Consider the following 24,229-nt stretch of genomic DNA (forward strand, 5'->3'; position numbering starts at 1 on the left):
GAACAAACTAACAACTAATCAAAATATGACCACACACGAAAAGTTTTTTCGCTTTCGTATTATAGGTAATTATGTGATAAAAGTATTGTAGAATGAATGGGGAGCGGAAAAGTCAATCACCGCGACGCGCGTCCGCATTTATTTTGTTACGCGCCCGCGTTTGTTTTTTATTGTGCCCCCCTTCTTGAGTTATAACTCATCATACAGTCTGACGGCTTTGACAAGCTAATATCTGAGACAATTTTACAGAGGTTACGTTACTCCATCTCCGATATACTTAGTGATAAAAGTATAGTTTTAATTAAGTTCACCCGCAACAGGAAGCGCTAGTTTCGTAAAAATTGGGGAGGAAGAGAGTCGCCGATCTATATCTCTCTTTTAATCTATAGTTTACATCTTACCTGTAAGGTAGGGTTACCACATCGTCTACAACTGTGCCAGGGGGTGGGTTAAAATCGCCTCGGTCACCTCCAGGCTGTGCTGTGAACAATTTCGTGTTGATCCTCTTGGACACCACAATAAAAGCCATTTTTAAAGGCTGATTTGCGTATAGCTCGGCGCCCAATTTTTCTTTTATCATTTCCACTTCGTGCTCTTTGACATATTGGATTTGGCCGTCACCAACACCATCACGATAGATTATAATTCTTTCTGTAAATATACCAATGATAATGATTAGCGCGACGATAAAAAATTAAATTATAAATCTTACCTGGGATCACTCCATTTTTAGTTTGATATTCCTTGCAAGCCAGCATGATAAATGTAGCAATATTGCTGCTCATTTCTTGTTCAAATTCGTGCTCAACAGACATGCTGAAATATGAAGAGCAAGCCTGGTCCATTGTAGCGACCATTCCAGAGAAACTCTTTGATCTCATAGCTGTATCACGACAAACGTCGTAACTAAAATTAAAATAGATTAAATATTTGAAAAGAAAATAAATTGTAATTGGTTTATTACTTACCCCACAACCATTATATTTTTAGGCATGGTCATGCCCCAAGGAGCACCTCCAAGCTTGCAATTCATTTGGATGGCGATTTTAGTGGCTACAGATTTATTATCTAAAGGAAAATATACAAAAATAAAACAAAAACAAACAAAAGTCATAAAATCCAACTTACTCTTCTGTACATTTTTTCCCAAAGCAACCTGACAGGGCATGGCTCTGTCTACATAGCACTTCTTCTTTACTGCAGAGTACTTGTCAGAAGAGTTATTTGCAAGAACGACAAAGACCATTTTAGGACCCAAATTAGAAATTATATGCTCGAGAGTATCCAAGTAGGATTGGGCGCGGTCGTCACCCAGATCAAATATTTTGAACTGACCTACTTGGAAATTCATACCTAAAATCCAACAAAAAACAGTTTGTGAGAAAATTTTCATTTTTAAAAAGATGCAAAATCTTACCTCGAGACACTTGTTGGATGCTCTGGACGAAATCAGCAGTGGGCTGCTTCAGGCGAGAGGGACACACAACAGCCAACCTTTCCAAGGGAGTAGAATTAAATAAAGGTGCTGATCTAAGACCCTGGGTCCAATCAGCTTTCGGTCCTGATGGAATCGCTTGCGATTTGCCGATATACACCGATTCCTGAGGCAAAACGCGACCGTTGAATTCCACGATGTCCTGAGCTAACTGCAAGTCCCAACGTTTCAGCTCCTCAACAGCTTTGGGACACTGTAGTAACCTTTGACTGAATTCTCTAAGTTTCTTCATACGACCTAGAACAAATAATAATAATCAATGAAAAGGAAAAAGGCAAAACAAAAAATATAGAATATTTTAATATTTCTAAAAGTACTTGCCTGATGGATTGACTCTTGTATGTTCTCCTAAGGCCTTCATCAAATGGAAGTTTTCTCTTTGCTTGTCTGTAAGCCCAGTCATGGTACACAACTGTGGTACCAATATAACAACCTCAGGCATACCAGCCCTTATTTCACGAGGTTTACTACGAGATACCAGCATTGGTTGATTAGGAACAGTGATTTTCACCTTGTATCTCTCTTCGAAGTACTTACGGTAACTTATTTCAGAACCTGTCAAAGAAAGAAAAAAAAGTTAGGATAGAACCAAAATGAGTTCAGTGATCTTACCATCCCTTTTCTTAAAGGTACTGTTTGGCGTCTGATCAAATGCCACGTCATCAATACGATAAGTTTTATTATTATAATACGTCATTACGATACTGCCAATTACACGTTGTTGGAACTCAACTTTCGGGTTCTTCGACTTTTGACTACACTCCAACAAAAGGTCATACACATTATCCATCCTCAGCATCTAGAAAAAAAATCCATACCATTTTAAAAATATTGAAAAATAAATAGTTAGCTTTTGACATTTTATTAAATAAAAAATATCGTACTTCTAAGGTCTATTCTAATTAGGGCTTTTCTCAGTTCGGCTACGCGACGCGTTGCAGCGCCACTAAGTGTAACATATAGATGGACGTTGGAAATGTATTAATCCCTAGCGTAGCGCAAGTGTGAATGCTCTCTTTTAAATCTGTTAAATCTTTTTCTAGTAGCAATATGCAGTGCAGCATATCAGTCTAGCTGAATACAGCGCAAGTTAGAATAAAGATTTATTTAGTCCTTGAATAAGAATCAGGAAAGTTTAAATGACAAATAAATTAAAATAATTATAAACTGCACGATGGACAATTGGCATGAATTTTTAAATTACTCGAAATGTCTAATTATATCTATTATTTTATTTTTTTTATCTATTTCTATCCAGTATTTGAAACCCATCAGCAATTATATTTTTTCAAAATTTCTAAAAATATACTAGATAATTGACTGTTTTAAATGAGTGAACACATAGTTATTATAAGAGAAAATGCACGACTTTTAACATCTTTATTTGTAGAAAAAAACTCGTAGACGTGTTCCTGGGATCGAAATATACCACCCCTGAAAATATTTGTACTTATTTCAGACTCACCCTGTATATTGCTAGTGGCATGCCATCATCATTCTCATTACTAGAGTCACTAGAATAAGAGCGTAATATCACAGAATATCTAGCTACGCAACAGAAGCCTCGTTACACGTATAAAATCGTAGGTATCAAAAGGAGACAGGCTTTTAAAACCTGTCTCCAAATCAGATAGTTTGATGCGGTAGTTTCGCTACTACATAATAGAGGGCGATAAATTGAAAAGAAAACAGTTTTCTACAAACGAAATTTAAAAGAATTTTATGCAGTGTTGCCATTGTGTAATTCATATTGTAATACTTCCTTATAAAGCCTACCTTCAAATTTGCTACATCATTTAAACATATTAAATAGATCAGAGCTCTTTTTTCAAACGTTTAGGTATTTAACTTGCCATGTTAGTTGGTGTTAAATCTTACGAGCTGAATTACAATCACTTTGTGACGTTTGATTGTAATTGAATTTCCTGGCGTTTGATTGGACTTATACTTGGTATAGTAAGTATCTTCGGTGACATTGTAATATGGTGGTACTATGATGCATATAAAGTGGTACCTTAATATAGTACCATATTACGATACCACTTCCTGACGTTCGATTGGGCTCATATTTGATTATACTTGCGTATTTTTGATGACATTACAATATTATGGTACCATGAAGTACATCAAGAGGTACCATAATGTAGTACGATATTACGATACCATTTCCTGGCGTTCGATTGGTCTTAAACCTTGTATACTACGTGTGTTCGGTGACATTGTAAATATGATGGTACTTTGATGCATGTGGTGGTACCTTCTATAGTACCATATTATGATACCACTTCCTGACATTCGATTAAGCTCATATTTGATTATACTTACGTATTTTTATGACATTGCAACATTATGGTACCATGAAGCATATCAAGGGGTACCATAATGTAGTACCATATTACGACACCATTTTCTGGCGTTCGATTAATTGGGCTTAAACTTTGTATGCTACGTATGTTCGGTGACACTGTAATATGATGGTACTATAATGCATATAAAGTGGTACCTTCTATAGTACCATATTATACCACTTCCTGACGTTCGATTGGGCTCATATTTGATTATACTTGCGTATTTTTGATGACATTACAATATTATGGTACCATGAAGTACATCAAGAGGTACCATAATGTAGTACCATATTACGATACCATTTCCTGGCGTTCGATTGAGTTTAAACTTGGTATACTATGTATCTTCGATGACATTGTAATATGATGGTACTATGATGCATATAAAGTGGTACCTACCTATAATAATAACTTTATTGCCTAACAGGTATTTACCCATACAAAAGACAATTTAGACATATTAATATGAAATACAGTAATAATTAATAAAATATAAAAAAAATACAGCAGATATGACACTATAGTGCCATATTACGATACCATTTCCTGACGTTCGATTGTGCTTAAATTTGGTACTACGAATCTTCGGTGACATTAAAATATTATGAAGCATATCGTGTGGTACCATAATGTAGTACAATATTATGATATCATTTCCTGGAGTTCGACTGGGCCAAAATTTGGTATACTTGTGTTTCTTTATAAAGATTTGTTTAATTAATAATTTTAGTTTATTTTACGAATTTTAATTTATTGTACGATGTCGTGACAGCAACTTTTATGCCGAACTAATATATTATTAATTGTACCTGTGTCACTTTTTAAAATCTACCTAGGTCTATATAAATAACGAGGCAAACAGAAGAAATTTGTTATTATTTTTTTAGTCAATTAACATTTTTTATACTGCATTTTAATAAATTATTTCCATTATTATTAAACGTATATTTCATTACTAACGTTACAGCATTAATAAATATCACTTTCAATGGCCCTGTATATTATTAATTTTAAAGGTAATTAAAGTTATTTTCTTAGTTAACATAATAAAGTAGTGTATTACCCTTGTATATGAATTTTTAAAGTAGCTCAACCGAAGACGTTTATGGATGTAAAGCACCAGATGGCGGGGCGTATTTCACAGTCTTTTACTAGAGAAAAATATTTTTTGTTGCTCTGAATTTTGAAGCGGCCAATAAAAACAGAGAAAATAAAAATCGATAATTTTCGGACTGTGCCAATTGGTTACTAATCGACCAGATACATTTTGTCTATTAGATATGCTATAAAAGCTGGTAATTATTCAATTCGACCATTGTAAATACCCGACAAATTCCGCAAGGCCGACGAGGTCGATGTTTTTCACTGATAAGAGAAAAAAATGTTTGTTTAGATAATTTTCGAGATATTTTTCCTTTCTGAATGCACATTTTAAAATATTTTATATTCTTTGTCCGCTTGATCTATTATACTGGTGGCACGTATCGAAGTTTTATTTCTTGTAGTTTTAAAACATTTTCTTGTTTCTTTGTAGTAAAATTAGATTAATTTATTATAAGTTTGATCATAATGTTTAGTGTAGACTACCAGAAGAAATTTAGTAGTGTTTTTATATTTTATTTTGAAGTTAAGTAGTAGGTGAAGGGGTAATTTGGTTATTTTTTGTTAATGTTTGATAATTTGTTTAGTGTAGAATACAAGAAGTAGTTTGTGTAGTGTTCTTGTAAAAGATTGTGTAGTGTTCTTGTAAGAGATTCATTTATTTTGTAGTTGAGTAGAAGGAGAAGGTATTTGGGTATTTTTTTCTTTTTGTTTTTCTTCGAATAATTATTGTAGTAGTTCTTTTAAATATTGTGATAGATACATTATAATCTTCCTTCTACTTTTCTGGTAGTTGAATATACGAAAAAAATCTGATCAAATTTATTTTAAATGAAATTAATCTAGTCTTATTAATTAATCAAATTAAACTAGCCAAATAATATTAATTGCAATCAATTATTAAAAAATATCAATTATTTTGGAAAATAACTTTTGAAATGGAGTATTATTGATAAAATTTAGCCAATTTTTTTTACCCAGTAGCGTATTTCAATATGATCTTATCATTTATCACTGTATAATAACTTTGTTGTGGCAGACAAATATACCAGTTAGTTTCAAAATATTATTTTTTTTCAAACGTCACAAAAGTATTAATTTTGCGACGTGATTGACAATATAAAAAAGTCATTTTAATGCCTAGGCATAAAAGTAAAGCACTTTTACGCCTAAGCATAAAAGTATGAAAATATATTATTAAAATGACATAAGTCTCAAATTCAACGAGCCGTAACCATAGTTTCTCGATATGTAATTACTCATGGTACAAAGAGAACTTGAAAACAAGGTATGGTCGATAGCGTCTCCAATTTCGTTCAGTTTGCGCATATCGCCTGTGACGTCATATGCCATACAATAAAATATCCGTATTGTTCAATTGCCACTAATAAAAAAAGACCTAAAATAGGGAAGAATTAAATAACCCCTAAAGTTATGTAAAATCATCGAGTTTGACATTTGAAAAGTTATGACACATTATACACATTTATTATGTATCATCTGTTTGAAAATTTGAAATTGGCGCGTGGAGCTTGCCGACCAATAGTGCCGTTTATCACCTGTGACGTGATGACCAACCTGCGCAATATCATACCTTATTTTCTTTGTATCATGATAATTGCTTACAAGGTATGAGTTTTAAATATTTTTATATTATTTGGAACGTTTGAAATTGTTTAAAAAATTATTTGTGGCGTTTGAAAGAATAGCATGTTCTATTCGGAGTAAAAATGACTTCTGTGCTTCGGCTGTATGTCAAACGTACAGTCTCGCCACGAAAAGTGTCATTTTTACTCCTAATAAAACAATATACTAGAAAGTTTTATGGTTTAACGGGCTTTGTGAGTTAAAACATAATGATATTTTCAGTTTTTATAATTCTTGATCGAAAATAAACGGCGTCAGCGATGGCTATGAAATGAAGATCGCTGTCATTTTATATGGGAAATGTCGATCGTCATTTCCCAGCCAACTGGTCGCCGTTTTTTTTTTCATATGGTACAAAGTTAAAGCAAACTTGACTCTGACCACGTTTTACACTAAGAAAGATTTATTTCGTGTAATAAAGATATAAATGGTGTATTAAGTACATAATATTTATTTAAATGTCAAATAATATTATTGAAGCAAGTGCCAAGTTTTATTTTTAATTAAGAAAAAATTTAATCAAGAATGTATAAACGTTTTGTTTTCAAAAAAAAATTTATCGTAAATTCGTAAAACCTCAATTTAGAATATCGAAGAATGAAATAAAATTTTATAGCCCTGGGTCAAATCGAAATAAAATAAGTGTATGTAACTTTTTTTAAATATTAATAATTACCAGTAATTAGCATTAATGTACCAACATATTGAAAATTGTTATTTCTTTGTTAAATACGGTTTAGAATCCTTAAAATAACAGCAAAAATAATCGAAAATTAACAATGAAATAATAGTTTTGTTTAAAATTCTTAATCAGCTGAGCCCTATTATAGTTCGCAAAAATCCGAGCTATATTATTACATTACTCTGAGGGAAATACCGCAAATAATCGATATTTTTGACTCCGCCCCTAATCACATGCTTCATTCCTTTAAAACTTCACGATTTGTTCACCAGAGGCAGCAGATTTTGTCGAGAGGTTGATCAACTTTAAGAATATATAAACAAGGGTATCATACATATTAAAAATGTCTTTTGTGAGCATATGTTTTCTAATAATATACTTAACCTTAAAACTATTTTAAAAGCCAAACGAATAATTACTGTAAGTGTATCTGACAAGAAACGAAGAATAGAAAGAAATTATTATACACCAGAAAAAGAATGGGATGTCCATTAAAGTCTTTTTGAATCTAGCAACTGTGCATATTTAGCCGACCTAAAAATGAAAATTTCCAATTATATTCTGATTATGATATTGTCGCGCCATCTAGTATTTTATTTGTGCAATTTTTGCTCTTTCATTTCGAGTATTTTTCTGTTGCGTAGCTAGATATTCTGTGGTAATATACTCTGTTTTTTTTTTCTCAGGTAAGATGTCGACAGACGATGACAGAAGAAAAGCAGATGACGTCCCATACCAATCTATTTATTTTACTAGAAAAAGTTTCTAATATTTTTTAAGTTAGGTATGGATGGGTTTAAATATAAATCCGTCATGCGTCGTCTCTTGTTTTTAACCAGTTTTATTGGTTTATTTCAAAAATGACAGATCATATTTCAATTTTATTGGTTTGACGGAACGATGAACGACGAACGGACGCCGATGCGTATGAACTCGCCTTTAGATTTTTGAGGCTTCTCAAAGTCTTGCCAAATTATAAGTTATAATTTTGTGTCAACTTATGTCAAATATCTGCGTTTTGGAAGATGATGCATTTTGATTCGTGTTATTACGTGTGTTTTGTGTCTTTTGAAGTCAAGTGAAGGAAAAATCGAGGGAAAATTAACTGTAGACCCAGAGCACAGTTTATAGTTAATACTCGCCGCCTAAGCAGAAAGTCTTATACACCAATAAAGTTACCATCAATAAAGCTTGTATACCATACCAGATCGTCGTAGATAGTGCATCTCGTATATGCTACAAGGATCATACTAAACATATACTACTGGATCGAGTAGCTGTAAAATATCACGCGATAGGTAAATAATGGATTTTAGTACTGCAGAAAAATATGTCAATAGGTACTGGTTTAAAAAATTAAGATTAAAGTTAATTAATCAACCTTTAAGGTATAAAATTTGGTAAAAGTGTTATTATTAATAAAATAGCTTGTTTTATTTATTCCTGTGGAATATTACAAATTTGTATTTGTACATAAGTTATTTGATAAAGATAATAATAAATACGGGAAGTTTCTTGAAGCTTGAGAGCAAGAAATAGTTCTTTTCATATTTTTTTTGGTATAGGGTGTTTTGTTCTTGTTTGTTTAGTTTTAACATACCATTTTTCGTTTTTTTTTTAAATAAAATAACTCGATTACATTTTTTCAGTTTTATACAGTTTTTTTTCACAATATTTTGATTCACTTGTTGATCAGTCAAATTTGAAATATATTAATTTCCTGCTATGCGTTCCAGTTGTACCAACTTATTTCTTTGTAAAATAAAATAAACTATTTTGAAATTAAAATGACAGACACATCTATCACTGTCAAGGATCTTGTCGTTGGACAGACTATACAGGGTGTCCCAGAAATAAGTGCAAGTATTTTAAGGGGTGGTAGATCTCGATAAAAGAAACATATTTTCTCTTTATCGTTTTTCAAAAAAGTCCAAAATAACGGAGTTATTTTACTTTGAAAATTTCCAAAAAAAATGATTTTTTGCTAAAATTTTGAGAACCACGGGATCTTTTCTGGATTTTCTTTCTTGTAAATTTAATCTAATACCTATGTTGCCATATTATCAAGAAATTATATTTTTTAACTAAAAACTAAAAAATTTCCAAAAAAATTAAAAAAAATTCGAATTTTCAAAAAAAATTTTTCGTGAAAAAAACTCGTAGGCGTGTTTCTGGGGTTGAACTATACTACCAGTTAAAATACTTGCACTTATTTCTGGGACACCCTGTATAATAGTCTCTATAGTGTTGTTCAATATTTTCAATTAGAGTTTTGTCGCCATAACAGACAGTAAATAACATTTCTTTTACTTGCAGCAATTTTTTGTTTAAAATTCTTAATCAGCTGAGCCCTATTATAGTTCGCAAAAATCCGAGCTATATTATTACATTACTCTGAGGGAAATACCGCAAATAATCGATATTTTTGACTCCGCCCCTAATCACATGCTTCATTCCTTTAAAGCTTCACGATTTGTTCACCAGAGGCAGCACATTTTGTCGAGAGGTTGATCAACTTTAAGAATATATAAACAAGGGTATCATATATATTAAAAATGTCTTTTGTGAGCATATGTTTTCTAATAATATACTTAAACTTAAAACTATTTTAATAGCCAAACGAATAATTAATGTAAGTGTATCTGACAAGAAACGAAGAATAGAAAGAAATTATTATACACCAGAAAAAGAATGGGATGTCCATTAAAGTCTTTTTGAATCTAGCAAACCAAACCCTTTTCGTCTTCTTTGGACAGTGGCCATTTTCGTTCACAACACACAGACAAGTTTTCTGACAAGGTTGTAAGTAAGAGCTGTTTAAAATTCGGCTGTGGCTTTTGGCGCCGGTATTCGGTTTTGGGAAAAACGTGGAACTGTCACATCACTAGTTTTAGGTGCATAAAATATTTATTCTTTAGGTGTCTCCGTCACCGCGCCATTTTCAAATTCTATTGTGATTTCTAAATAGACGATTTAGAAAGACACCCGAAGAGTGTAAGTGAACAAACTTGCAGTTCTAAAAAGTTATGTCAATTTTCAGAATATAATTTCTAGAGATGAGCAAAACTGCGATTCTCCAAACGCAATTGAAACTGCGATTGTGGTTTTTTAAATCGCTGCGACTGAACCTGCGATTGCGATTTTAATATTTAAATATTGTACTAGGCATTCTATTCAGAGTGTCATTTTCTATCATATAAAGTAGAAAAAATACCGAGGGTGCCGTTTAAATATCAAAAGTTAGTTGGTAGTAATTTCCGGCGAAACATGATGTGATTGAGACGAATTCAATACGTCAATCAATCCTAATTTATGCTCACAAACCAAATCTCGTTTCTTAATCAGAAAAAATAAAAAAGTTATCGAGACGAACCACTCTTCTGAGAGAAATACTCGGTATATTATGATCTTGACCCTAGAAAAATAATATCTTCTCTATAAATAAATAAAATCAGCAAAAAAATGCAATCGCAGTTTACTAAATAAAATGCTTCAATGGACCACAAAAATAAATTCGCAACAAAATCGCAACTCCTAAAAATTCAAACTCTATCGAAGGTTATTAGGGTCCTAGTTTACAAAATCACAATCCCAACAAAATCGCAAATCGCAGCAAAATCGCAACTATAGTAATATTGGTTGCGTAAATTGAAACTTGCGAATAGAAAAAATCGCAGTCGCAGTTTCCTGAGAGCCAATCGCAGGTTGCGATTGCGATTTTAAAATCGCTGCGATTGAATCGCAATTTGCGATTTGTTGTTCATCTCTAATATTTTCAATTGTTAAAATATTTACGTTTATTTTATGAACGGATAAATCTATAGATAACTTTACCTTAAATTTTAAATCGACAGTTAACATGATACCGGCGTCGTATTGTCTCATTGAAGTCTCAAAGCCGGGCCATAATTCTAAGTTATGTTCGTGGACCGTGATCTTCAGTTTGGGATCGTAGTAATCTCGGCCAATCAGTTTAAAGTCCATTGCTTCTAGGCACCTTCTTACAACCAAGTTGAACAGCTGGAAGTAGTGGTAATCGCCCAATTTTACTTCTCCCACTAAACGAGCGGAAATTCTATACTGCTCTTCCTCTGAAAATAGCAATTTACATGAAAAAATGATCAAAAATTTTTGAAATTTAAGGTTAAATGAAAATACTTACTGTCGTTAGCAGAAACTAATTCCAATGGGTCGGGATGCAATTTTGAAGGAGTGTATAAGTTTGTACCATCGAATATGTAGCCAGTGATTAAAATATTAGCAAAAGCTCTTCTCACAAGAGCTCTTTTTTCACGAGTATCGTCTGTTTCTGGTACAAAATCGACCCTGTACTGGTTAAGACCCCAAGAGGCCGTATTTATCAGAGGGAAATAATTGGCCTTCAGTTTAATAGTAGTGCCGTCCGTACCTGTCAAAAAAAAAAAGTTGAATTTTAATAATTATTATTAGCTTAGTGAAAATGGGCGCTTAATTATTCTAGCCATAATTTTTAGTAAACAAGATTATCTAGGTTACTAATGGTGGGTTCATATAGTAAAATAAAATTAAAAATACACATATACTTGCTCATACGTAGTATGATGAAGCCGGATGAAAGTTTAGATTAATGATTGTTTATACAGTGCAACCTTTTTAATAGGAACACACGTTAATCAAACACACATAACCTAACTTAACCTAACACCTCAATTGCGATGTTAATAGTTGGAACGCTATCTCCATAATAGGAACATTCCTAACGACAATTACGTAGCACGGTGTCTCCTTGCTCTGCAGTGGGATTCTGTAAGCTCCCTAGCAAGAAATTTCCTGTCTATGCTATTTGTATACGATTGATGAGTCACTAGACATGAGAAGTGTTTACAGAATCGGGCCTCTGTTTTTCGCATACCTCCCTTTAAAGCTTGATTTTCATGCATCCATTATCCGACGAGACATTAATTTTATTGGATGAAATTAAAGACTTCGATTGGTGAGAAAATTGCGCAGTTTTTAAATTTAATGCATTTCCATGCCTCAATTTATCGGATATTATCATTTCCATAACTATTTCATTGTTTTGCTTATATTTTTATTAAGGTTGGGCTGAATTTGTCAAAAAAGTGCCAAAACGTCCGTTATCGTATTAAAAGTTAAATATATTTTAACTTTCTCCATTGACGGGCTGGAGGATTTTCGGATGAAAAGTGGTGTGAAAACGCTATTACCAATCAGAGAGCCGTCGGACCATCCTATCAACGGATAACGTATATCACATCTTATACCGGGTGTGTCTCAAAAGTGGCTCACCCCTATAACTTTTTTTATTTTTTCACATAAAACAACAAGATTTGGTTATTATATGACATAAATTGGGATTAAATGACATATTCAATAATTGTTTTCGACCACTTCCGGTTTTACTGGAAATGACTACAACTTTTGATTTTTAAATGGCACTCTCGGTATTTGTTTACTTTATTCGATAGAAAATAACACTCTGAATAGAATGACATATAAGTCAACTTTTGACATTTTCATACATGGTGTATTCGATTGTAACATGCGGTTCATAACAATTTGATTCGAAATGCCAAGTGTGTGGTATCAAATTATTCGTAAAAAAATGCTTTTTTCAAATATGCTAACGAGCCACCCTCGCTCCATTTGAAAAAATTGAGATATGATTAAAAATACGATTTGGGCATCTTTTAGCCGGCCAGGACAAGACACTAAAAACATAATTCAATTCAATTCAATTCAAAATGTCTTTATTAGGTAGATACACAATTTTATACAAATTAAAATAATAACGATGGCGACGTTCACATTTGTGCTCTTCCACTAAGACGATCAAATCTATTTTTCCAAGGCGCCTTGATTAGAAATTAAGTGTTTTTAACACAGCCATGGCACTCTAGATTGATATTTAAAATACAATGATGTCATTTACAGACATAATACAGAATGTCATTTTCTATCGAATAAAGTAAAAAATACCGAGGGTGCCATTTAAAAATCAAAAGTTGTAGTCATTTCCGGTGAAACAGGAAGTGACCAAAAACAACTGATTACATCAATCTCGTTTTTATGTGAAAAAATAAAAAAGTTATAGGGGGTGAGCCACTTTTGAGACGCACCCGGTATAGGATAAGATACCTATATAAAGTTTGTGATAATAGGTGCCTTTTATTCCCTCAATTGAAGATAGTTTCAATTGAAGACCTCAGTGCGAAACTCAGAACTCGAATGGCCAGATGCTACGTCTTAAGCTTGATTTTCATGCATCCGTTGTCCGACGATACGATGATACGATATTAATATTATTGGTTGAATTGAAAGACTTTGATTGGTTGGAAACGGTTAACCAATCGAAGTATTTAAAATCAACCAATAAAATTAATATCGTACCATCGTATCGTCGGATAACGGATGCATGAAAATCAAGGTTTATCTTTGTTACTCTATGGATGTGAGAGCTGGACACTAAATTCACAGACCGAAAAGAGAATAAAAGCCTTCGAAATGACCTGGGTCATGTGATGAAAGGTGATAGATACGAAATACTACGCCTCATAATAGAGGGCAAAGTGCAAGAGAAAAGATCAGTAGGAAGACGCCAGAACTCATGGCTAAAAGGTTTAAGGAGATGGTTTGAACGTTCGTCTGCCGAAATCTTCCGGGCTGCAGTTTCCAGCGCCACAATTGCCATTTGGATCACCAACCTTCGGCAGGGGAGGGCGTGATAAGTAGAAGAAGAAGATAGTTATTTATATCTAAATACCCTTGCTTATTAAACTATTGTAGGTGAATTAAATAAAAGTAAACTACTATAAATTTAAATAAAGTCCAAAAACTAATGGCGATTTTCAAAATAAGCTACGAACTGTCACTAGCCATGGCGACACTAGCCACCGTAGTTTTATTTTTATTCTTAATCGCTTTTTATCCAAATCGGATTTTAAATAAATATTTAAAATAAAAAAGCAATTTTTGGTACTCCTGTATACATTTAAGGAACTAATCAATTTTTTCAATAAAATTTATATCGCTGGCTTAAAACTCGGCGTAAGAATTAATTCTGAAAAGTAATGTACATAATTTTTATTATTATAGCATGCATATTTAAATATCTCAAAATCCAAAGTAGTTCAACATATTTAACCCTTATAGTAAAAGCCTTTTTTGGGCCCAAGAATCCATAAATGAAATCATATACCGGATTCCATAAGAAAAAATATAACTTTGGTACGGATCTTAGTTCTAAAACACCCTGTAAATTTAAAAATAATTTTAAATTATGTACATTTAGTACATTACAGTATTATTTCATATTGTTCTCTCAAAGGTAAAATACGAGAGAAAAATAACTGGGTGGCTTTGAATTTAAAATTTTAATAAATTTTAAATAAAAATTCACTGTGGAAAATACCATATGAAATATAAAACCGCGAATATCTGCGAAATCGTTAAAATTTTTGAAATACTCTATACAAAAAAATGTTCATTTTTTAATTCTCCACCTATTGAAAAAATAATATAGTGTTCCATTTAAAAAAACTAAGAAATTATTTTATATTTTAAAAAGTTTGGCGTAGAATTTGGAACATCCTGTATGATTTATGTTTACAATAGTTATAGCAAAGTTAAGTACATACAGATCATCTAAAGTAAATACCTAACATAAAAAATGTCTATACCTATGTGGCGGATTCATCTCTACAAAAAAATCCTTTATGGGTATTTCGCCACTGCACTACAAGAAAATCTACAAAATAAAATAGTTATTTTTTGTAAACACTTCTGTGTTAAACCTAAACGGACGCTGCTTGTCAGAAGTTATGTTTACGGTAATACAAATTTGCCTAACAAAGAAAAAAATGCTTAACATTTCGGAAAGTTATCTCTTTCCGTCGTCGGAAGCAAAAAAATACAAAGAATAAAGAAAAAAACTATTTAAAATATTTAAATTCAACTATTCGAGAACACTTTTTTTTAAAACAGATCTACAAGAAACCGTTGACGTTCTGTTAAAATGACATTATATAAAAACTATATATTTTTTTAATTTTTAAAGTAAAATAACTCGATTATTTTGAACTTATTTGAAAAACAGGAAAGAGATAAAAGTGTCTTAACTGTCGAGATCTACCAGTTCTGAACATATTTGCACTAATTTGAAACATCCTTATATAACAAATCTTTGTTTCTAATGATAACGCATATAACAATTTTTAAATAAGTTATGTATCCGTGTGAACCAAGTACATCCAGGGACGCGCCGTCCATATGGGCAAGGTCGTGCGGCGCACGACGCGCGACGGCGCCAAAGCCCTAAAGGCGCCTGCGGCCACTGACTTTAAAAAATAATAAAAAAAAACATTTTTTGGAACTTATCAACAAATTAGTTAAAATTAATTAAAGGTGCCCGGTGGCGTAGAGGTACAGGCTCTCGTCTACCAATCTCAAGGTAGTGAGTTCGATTCCCACTCCCGGCATTGCATCAGCCGACTATTTTTATTAAAATAAAAATAGTTTGGGTACCTAGGTCGACTCAGCCTTAAATGAGTACTTAGGATTCACAATCCTGAGGTCTTATTAGGCGGTTGAGAAGCGTAGTGCTAGCCACATTACCTTCCTTGTATACCGAACGGCTCTAGTATGGCAAGCTGTACCTTGCTACTCCCAAGGCGTTAAACGCTCTATACGGGAGCTATTATTATTATTATTATCAACAAATTAACATAAAATTTAAGTAATACTTTTATCTATGAATGCCAGTGGAGAAAATATATTATCCACCAATGTCGAGCGCTGCGCCTCTGGTCATTAGAAAGTTTGGCTTAATATTATAATATTGGAGAAAGGCGCCTTCCCTTATTTCGCACGACGGCGCCGAAAATATTTGGCGCGTCCCTGAGGACATCCAATATCCCCAGAAAATCATCTCCTGAATAAGCAATATTTCCATATTTAAAGAAATTGTTCTCATACTATTGTTATATTTCTGATTATTCCCTGTTCGTTTTCAGTCATTGTACTTATAACTAAATCTTAATGTTGTAGTTGTTTCGAGTTGTGATACTGTAATGAATGTTTTTTTTTCTTGAATAGTATTATAAACTAAAACTTTCATGAATTTAAATGAAGGGACCCTAAAATAAAATAACGATCAGAATTTTAAATAATTTAGTCCTAGTACTGTTATTTGAAGATTTTTTTTATATTTATATCAACCTTGGAAGATTCAAATATGGGATTTCTACCTGAATTTTTGATTCCAAACAGGTTTCTTGTTTTTTTTTGCTTCTTGTGTTTAATGTGTAACATAGATTAAGACAAGATTTAAAATATTTTAAACAATGCTACAAGTTGGTAAAATATTTACAATATTTATTTAGAATTCTTAACTTTTTAATAAGAAATCTTGTTGCCAAAAGAAAATAATCAATAAAAATATTTAAAACGTGTGTCTTGTGAGGAAAACATTTTTGATTGTTAACTTTTTGAGAAAAATATATTCTTCATAAAAGTTTTTGCTTGTTGGTTCTACTTTTGCTTGGTTAATCCCCTTTAAACTTTTCCCAATTATTGCCATACCGTTTTAGGGAAAAATACAAAAATATGTAAATAGTTGAAAGATCCAAAAATCAAAACGCGTTTTAGCATTAATTTTAATTAACGTCATTGCTACTTTTTGCTATTTATTTAACAAAGTGCAATATTTATAATCATATTTTCTGTAGCGATGAACCAAATAAATATTGTATTTCTTTAACATATTAAAACTCAAAAATATGACGTTAACTAAAGTGAACCTTAATAGATGGATATTTTCTTTTATCTATGATACTAACCATGTATCAAAGAGTGAAAACCTAAAAATGATATTACCATAGAACCGCGTTACAATTTTTGGGACTTAAAATTCAACTATATTTTCATATTTTTCTCTAAAGCCGGCGCCACACATTCGGATATTTGTGACAAATATTTGTGTATTTGCCAAATATCTGAATATGTGGATGGAACGAATATTTGAACAAAGCGGCAAATTTAGGTAATTGCGACAAATACAAATATTTTGATGATGATCACAAATCAAAATGATGATCACAAATCAAAGGCGCCAAATACTCTCAACTTTGACAGAACCACATAATATTTGCACGAATATTCAGACAGTTTTTCGCGCAACCTTGAGAGCATCGGCACGTGCTGGTGTCTGAGTATTAGAGATGGGAAGACCCGGTTCATTCCCGTGACCCGTGTCTCACCAGGTCATTCATTGAAATGACCCGTTCATCATGATTTGTTCATATGAATGATCGCTTTACTGTGTTTCAGTGTAACTTATTCAGAACATTCTCGAAACTCGGAACGCTGAATGAAATGATGCATGAATGATTTTATCTTAATCATTATAATGAAGAAATATTATCGCGATCGCGATGACGCGATGCCTAGCTTGATTAACTAATAATGTGAAAACAATATAAGACGTAAATTACGGTAAATTAGATATTAAAATGCGGCTCGGATGTTTGCATTGATCATTGAACGGATCGGGGTTTAATTCGAACGACGCAACGCGACGCGATACGTGGAAAGAGTTCGTTTGGTTCGTTTTTCATTTTAATCTTCAATGATCCGATCGTTGTTTTAGGTTCAAATTCAGTAAGACACGCAGGAGAGGATTTTGTGTTTCGGGTCATATGATTGATAGGGTCACGTGAGGTGACCGAGTCAATCACGTGTCTTTCTAAAGATTCGATCATTATGAACGAATCATTCACGAACGACACATCTCTACTGAGTATGTTTACTATTGTTTAGTGTGATTTATTTTGTAGATTTTTCTTGCAGTGCAGTGGCCAAATACCCATAAAGGATTTTTTTGGAGATATGTTGTAACCTCCAAAAACTGGCAGCAATATTATGCGAGAAAAGATCGTTTAAAAATGGAATCAGAGGAAGATAAGAAAAAATCTAAGAAAATTAACAAAGAAAAAGGAAAGAGAATCATCAGATTCAGAAGCTTCTGATTCATGAGTGAAATTTGGCTATAACCTTAACGCCATAAGTTTTAAATATCAAGTCAGGATGTCCCTTTATCTGTTTATTTGTAAAGACGATTATCTGATTTTCATTTCTTGCTAATAACCGGACGACAATATATTTGCGTCATACAAAAAATGCTGCCAAATGACGAAGCTGAGGTGGTTCGATCTGAAAAGAGCCCTTTCTTTAAAAATGAACACATTCGTACTAAATGAGAATGACGTATCAATCACCAAGTTAAGTCAAGTTATCGAAGTTCTCGAGATTTCGGACATGCAAGTTGCTGGTCATAGATAATAATTGTTTTTTGCAAGAATTTGATTTTTTTATGTAAAACTTCACATTTTTTAAAAATAATTTTGAACCGGCCAAATATTGGCTGCCCTATTAATTTAACAGCTAAGGGTCGCTGCAACGGCATCCCGTAATCTTGCTGTTTAAACAGCAACAATTGTTATGTTTTAACAACAGGATTATGGGACGTCGTTGCAACCACCCTAAGTCGTAAATAGGTTTTTCAAAGCTTTTTCCAATTTTGGACAAGCCAATTTTAAGTAATTTAAGAAAAACTGCACCTGTTTTTATATTAAAACTGATCAGGTAACAATACAAAACCAGTACGTCAAAACCAGTACGACATATCTTAAGATGTCAACCTATAACAATTTTATCATTGTTAAATATAATTCGTTGTGCCGTCTACACTACTACATTATAGGACCTACGCTTAGTGTCCCTGAAAGGTATTTTAGTAATTTAAATCTGGTTCGAATGAGGCAAAAGAATAACGTTTACAAAATACAATTTGGCATTGACAAATTATAGGATGACAAGTAAGGTACGTTGGAATTTGCCTGGTTTTTCATTGTTATCTGTTCAGGTTTAATTTAAAAACGTACTTTTTTCCTTAAATTACTTAAAATCGGCTTGTCCAAAATTGTTCAAATTTGGAATGTGCATTCAGCATACGCAACCTTTAAAAAACCTATTTACAACTTTGATGTAAAATTAACAGGAAAGCCAATAACTGGACAGTTCAAAATTTGCATGCGATTTCCTCCAAACCAAACACCCGGTATACTGTCAACCTTTGGCAATATACCTGTCAATTATTAGTCCGAAAACAGTTTAAAACAAAAATACCAAAATTTTCCCTACATATTACTCAAATCTCGTTTTTTTCACTGTTTATAGGCCAATAAATACTTATGATTAAAAAGATACTATTGGAAAGCTTTAAAATTTCGAGAAAGCAGAATGGCATGCAAAATGCCAAACATGAGTGAAATACATGTCATCCAGTGGGTATATGAAAATTTTCGCTGTCAAATATTGGCTTTTTTGATACTAATAAAAAAAACCGTTGTATCGGTCGGGTATATTGCGTACATAGGTGTGTCCAGATGAACGACTAGTTTCAGCAAGGCTGTCAGATCTAACGATTTTTTACGTTTTACCAATTAGAAAATATTGTTTTCAGAAATGTTAAGGCTGCCCTTCCCTAGACAAACTATAATACCTGCGGGGAATCCGAAGAGACGAGGTAGCTTTTAAACTAACAGAAGGCGGTGCATCGACGACTTGCATCACACTTGCACTTACGAATCTCTCGATAAATCCAGGGTCAACGGCGCCCAAAATCCCAACGGTGGACCATATTTTATGGAAAAATTATTTTGCTCGTAGATATTATTCAATATGTGTTAAAATTACAAAGTGAATACAAAATATGAAAAAATTAACAATGAGGAAGATGCATATATTTTATTTTTCGCCAGAAACTGTTCAATTTATTAGAATAAATATGTGTAAATGCAAAAAAAAATTCTTGAAAGCAGTACCACAATTTTATAAAACGGGCCATTAAAATACTATGGACAACGATAACGACGCCTCGCGAATTGAAACGATATTCTATTGGTCTGACGTCACCCGCCGTTCTCGTCGACGCGCAATGGCCAGCAGCAGCCAGACGTGTTCCGTTTATGTACGTATTTAGGTGGCCTACTAAGACATTTTTGTTGCTTTTAGCGTTGATTGAAGGAGCTTTTTATGCTTTTTTTGTGCAGTTATTATTTGTATGTGTTGTGTGTTCTAAGAATTTTTTAAGTAATGGCAGATTCCGGGTTTGTAAAAGCACAATCAGATAACTTGCCAAAAGTCGATGCTTTTATGTTGGCTGCTTTTATAAATAAAAATTCCCAATTTATTGGTGCTGAATTACGAGGAAAAAAACAGAGATGTATGTAACATTTATTCTTTGTAGTACTGAGGCATATTTAAGTTAAGTAGGTACCTATACTGTTACGAACTTTTATATAGTTATAAATATTAATGTTATAAACTTATCTTTCAGATCAGGTAGGGAGACGTATGGAGATAATGCTGTAGGTTATGTAGAAGTGAAAAGAGACAAAAATATTTGTTTAGTACGTGGAAAAGTAACTCCAGAGCATAGCGTGAAAAAGAAAGTATTTTTTATATATTGACACCCTCTTACCTTTGTTATTTTTAAACATTGTTTTTTTTTAAGAAATTATAGGAAATAAATTGTTTATCAGTAATGAAAATATTATACAAGGTGTCCCATAAGCAAACGCCAAAATTAAGTTACTTTTTTAAGTGAAACACCCTATATATTTTTGGATTCTTCGGAAATGTCTAGATATTCTAGATATATTTCATGTATAATATCCTATACCTATCTTCAAATGTTTACGAAATATTGACAGTTGAAAAGCGAAAAATACCTACAATTTTCTGGACCACCTTTTTTGAGACACCCTGTATATCTAGAATTAATTTTAAAAGAGAATATATGAAAAACCATGCAACTTTTTTATTTAATGTTTTCTTCTAAAACTTGCAGTTAAGGCTGTATGTGGGTGTCAAAATATAATGAATAACCCTGTACATTCAAATTTCATATACCTATGTAAGACAATATACATAAATATATGAACTTACATCAAAATGATCTTCACAACAATAAATCGTAAAAATAGAGGACAATTTAACGTTTTTCTTTTCATCTCTTCTCATGGCCTTGGACCATTTTTTTTCTGTTTTCGTTCATCCATTACTATTTATAAATATGACTAATTACTAATTATGTATTAATTAACCCAAATAACTAAAATTTTGACTCGGATTCAAAAGCAAACTGTGTAAAATAAACACGCGTCTGGCTCCACTCAACCAGAAAAACGGCGGGTGACGTCACAGCGGCAAGGCGCGGTAGAGAGCGTTTGCCCGGCCATTTAAATTAACAATATTTAATTATTTTATATTAGAGGCATTTCTTAACCGATATCAACGATTTTTTTTGTTCAATTTGTAATTATATGAACTATTTTTTAAAACCATTATTTAAAAACATGCATTTTCCTCATTATTATGCATAAGATATGGTTTATACAGGGTGTTACAATATTAAACCACATAAAAAATCATACTTTCGCAGATTCAGGTCAAAGTCACACCTTAACTAGTTTCCAAAAAATGTATGAGCCTAGAAGCATCATAATATGTAAAAAAAATTGTTATACGGTGTGTCTCAAAAGTCAAAAGTAATGAACTTTTCATAAAACTAGTTTTTTCTTAAAAATCGATTTTTAAGACTTTTGAGACAATTGCATAAAAATATGATAAGAGCTGTACCTTCATTTTATTTGTAATTATTTTGAAAATACAATATTTTATCAACTTACTTTGAACTTATTGAAAAATATATATTTTTTATTTATTTATTAATATCTCCGAAACTATCCAAATATATTTACATCTTATCTTAGGATTATGTAAAGTGATCAGAAAGGAAGCCAAAAATGCAATAATATACAGTGTTGCATTAAAAAAAAACATCCCGGTCCGCTCGCACTTTTTTGAGCCACCCTATTGAAGTTAAAATATTTTCCTGAAATACATCCTCGTACATACTTTAGGTTTGCAAACTTAAAAAAGGTTTTTATTCTAGAAACTACAGATGCCTGACGCACTATTGCCGGACTGTGCATCCAACAAAACAATATACTCTAGTTTGGGGCAGATTTATTTTGCTCGACATAAAAGAATAAGGATTACCTAAGCGAATGACATGTATAAAAAATACGATATTTCTATTTTTTTTTAAATCGTTCATAAATTTTAGTAATACATAAAGTTTTTTTTTGAAAAATATATTTTAACAAAAATGACCCTAATACAAATAGGAAAATATTATTAAAATGTGAAAGAGTAGAAAAACAGTAAAAACCTATCCTAACTAACCCTATCATCTACATTCATCATAAAAAAATATTTGTAAAATATACGTTTTAAAAGAATTACAAAATTGAGACACTTCTGCTGCGATATAATAGCATTTTATTAGTTACGACAATTCCATTATTCATTTGCTTTTCTTTTGTGATGCTCCAAAGCCTACTTGTTGTAAATTGATAAGATTTATGAAATATTACTATATTTTTTTGGAGATAATCAATGCTTTTAGTAACCCTGGCCCTCTGTTGTTTCCTGTGTGGACACCCTTGGGGATTAAACACGAAATTATTTTCAAAGATGAAGTTTTTTGGAAAAAAAACTAAAAAAGAGCTTACGGAATTCTACATGAAATGTCTTTTGACCGAATTGATGGATCCTAGAAAATGCAGAAATATGCCTATTAGAAATATCTCTGTTAAAAGTTAAGTAGTCCATCGTAATCGTCCATTTTTTAAACAATATTATTATCTAATATAATAAATGTTTATATTGTTACGTTTTTCGTCGGTTCCGTGTGGATAAAAAATCACAATTTATTTTAACACTATTTATTTAACACTAATTAACAAAAACAATAACAATTAAAAGACTTAAAGAACTATTTACAAACGATTTATAACTAAGAATTTATTGAATTTTAGCGCGACAACTGCACTCGTTTATTTATTATAACTGCCCTCTTTAGGCCACAGCCGCCGGCTTTTATACCGACCGCTAAAGGTCTCTAGAATAGTCCATAGATCGTGAGGTGCATAGAGAAGGTTTCGATTGTTCTCGTATGTACTACTCCATTCCAGTAGAACTCGATGCTTCTCGAATCTTCGAATGAATCATTACGGTGTCTATTCTTTAATGCGATGTTAAGGTCATCCGAGGGCGGGCCATATAGTTAGGTTAGGTCGAATCCACACCGGTCTGCAACACTGCCCCCTTCTTAGGTACATGCTCGTCCCGAGATGTACACGGTGAATGAAGGTATTTGCAAAGCTGGCCCCTAGTACATTGCGAAGTCTGGTAGAAATAGCAGTCTACAGTTTTCTCTCCCGATCTCAGCTTTGGGTTGTAGCAGCAAACGAGGATCTCGATTCCCGTAAATCTGAACAAGACTTCAATCATGTTCCGGATTGTACGCCAACTCAAACCATCGAGTCCACACGCCAGCTTCGGAATGGCTAATCGTGCAATGTTGTTGTTTAGCAGGGCTTCTCTCAGTTCAATCAGGGTCTTCCATAGATTGAGATAAGTCGGCTTACTCGGGGACCATTCCTTGGTGACCAGGTAGAAGATGTGCCTTGCTTGACCATGTGCATTGTCGGTTAGCCTCAAGACGCTTCCAACCTCTGGATCCTGTCGGCGTAGTTCTCCGACACGCCCAAACTTCTCATTGAACGTCGCAGCGATTCCTCTGGACATCCGCAAATCTCGAGCCACACAATGAGCGAGCGAATAATCAGGAGGCACGGAAAAGAGGTCTCGTTGATCTTCTTTGGTTACACCATAGCGAGCCTTCTCACTGCTGTTGTATCGGGCCATGAAATCGTCAAAGGACATCTCCGAATCAGGGGGATCAAAGCTGCAGGTTCTCACGGTCCCAGCACGATCTTCTATTTCGCCTTGGTAGGGGCTCAAACGGTTGAAATGGACTACCCTCGG

At 32.9% G+C, this 24,229-nt stretch overlaps 1 protein-coding gene across 1 annotated transcript in view; it reads right to left on the reverse strand.

Moving 5' to 3' along the window:
* Positions 1 to 24,229, reverse strand: part of LOC115878363 (piwi-like protein Siwi) — a 69,011-nt gene that overhangs the window by 22,725 nt on the left and 22,057 nt on the right. The window contains exons 5-13 of the mRNA XM_030894834.1: positions 11,436 to 11,681; positions 11,108 to 11,364; positions 2,108 to 2,294; positions 1,817 to 2,050; positions 1,418 to 1,732; positions 1,129 to 1,353; positions 969 to 1,068; positions 713 to 906; positions 402 to 651 (exon numbers count right to left, since the gene is read on the reverse strand). Coding sequence (XP_030750694.1) covers positions 402 to 651; positions 713 to 906; positions 969 to 1,068; positions 1,129 to 1,353; positions 1,418 to 1,732; positions 1,817 to 2,050; positions 2,108 to 2,294; positions 11,108 to 11,364; positions 11,436 to 11,681 — 2,008 coding nt within the window. The remainder of the gene's footprint in view (positions 1 to 401; positions 652 to 712; positions 907 to 968; positions 1,069 to 1,128; positions 1,354 to 1,417; positions 1,733 to 1,816; positions 2,051 to 2,107; positions 2,295 to 11,107; positions 11,365 to 11,435; positions 11,682 to 24,229) is intronic.

This window comes from Sitophilus oryzae, unplaced genomic scaffold, assembly GCF_002938485.1.
Source record: "Sitophilus oryzae breed Bouriz unplaced genomic scaffold, Soryzae_2.0 scaffold_1508_pilon_pilon, whole genome shotgun sequence".
In the NCBI taxonomy this organism is placed as follows: Eukaryota; Metazoa; Arthropoda; class Insecta; order Coleoptera; family Curculionidae; genus Sitophilus; species Sitophilus oryzae.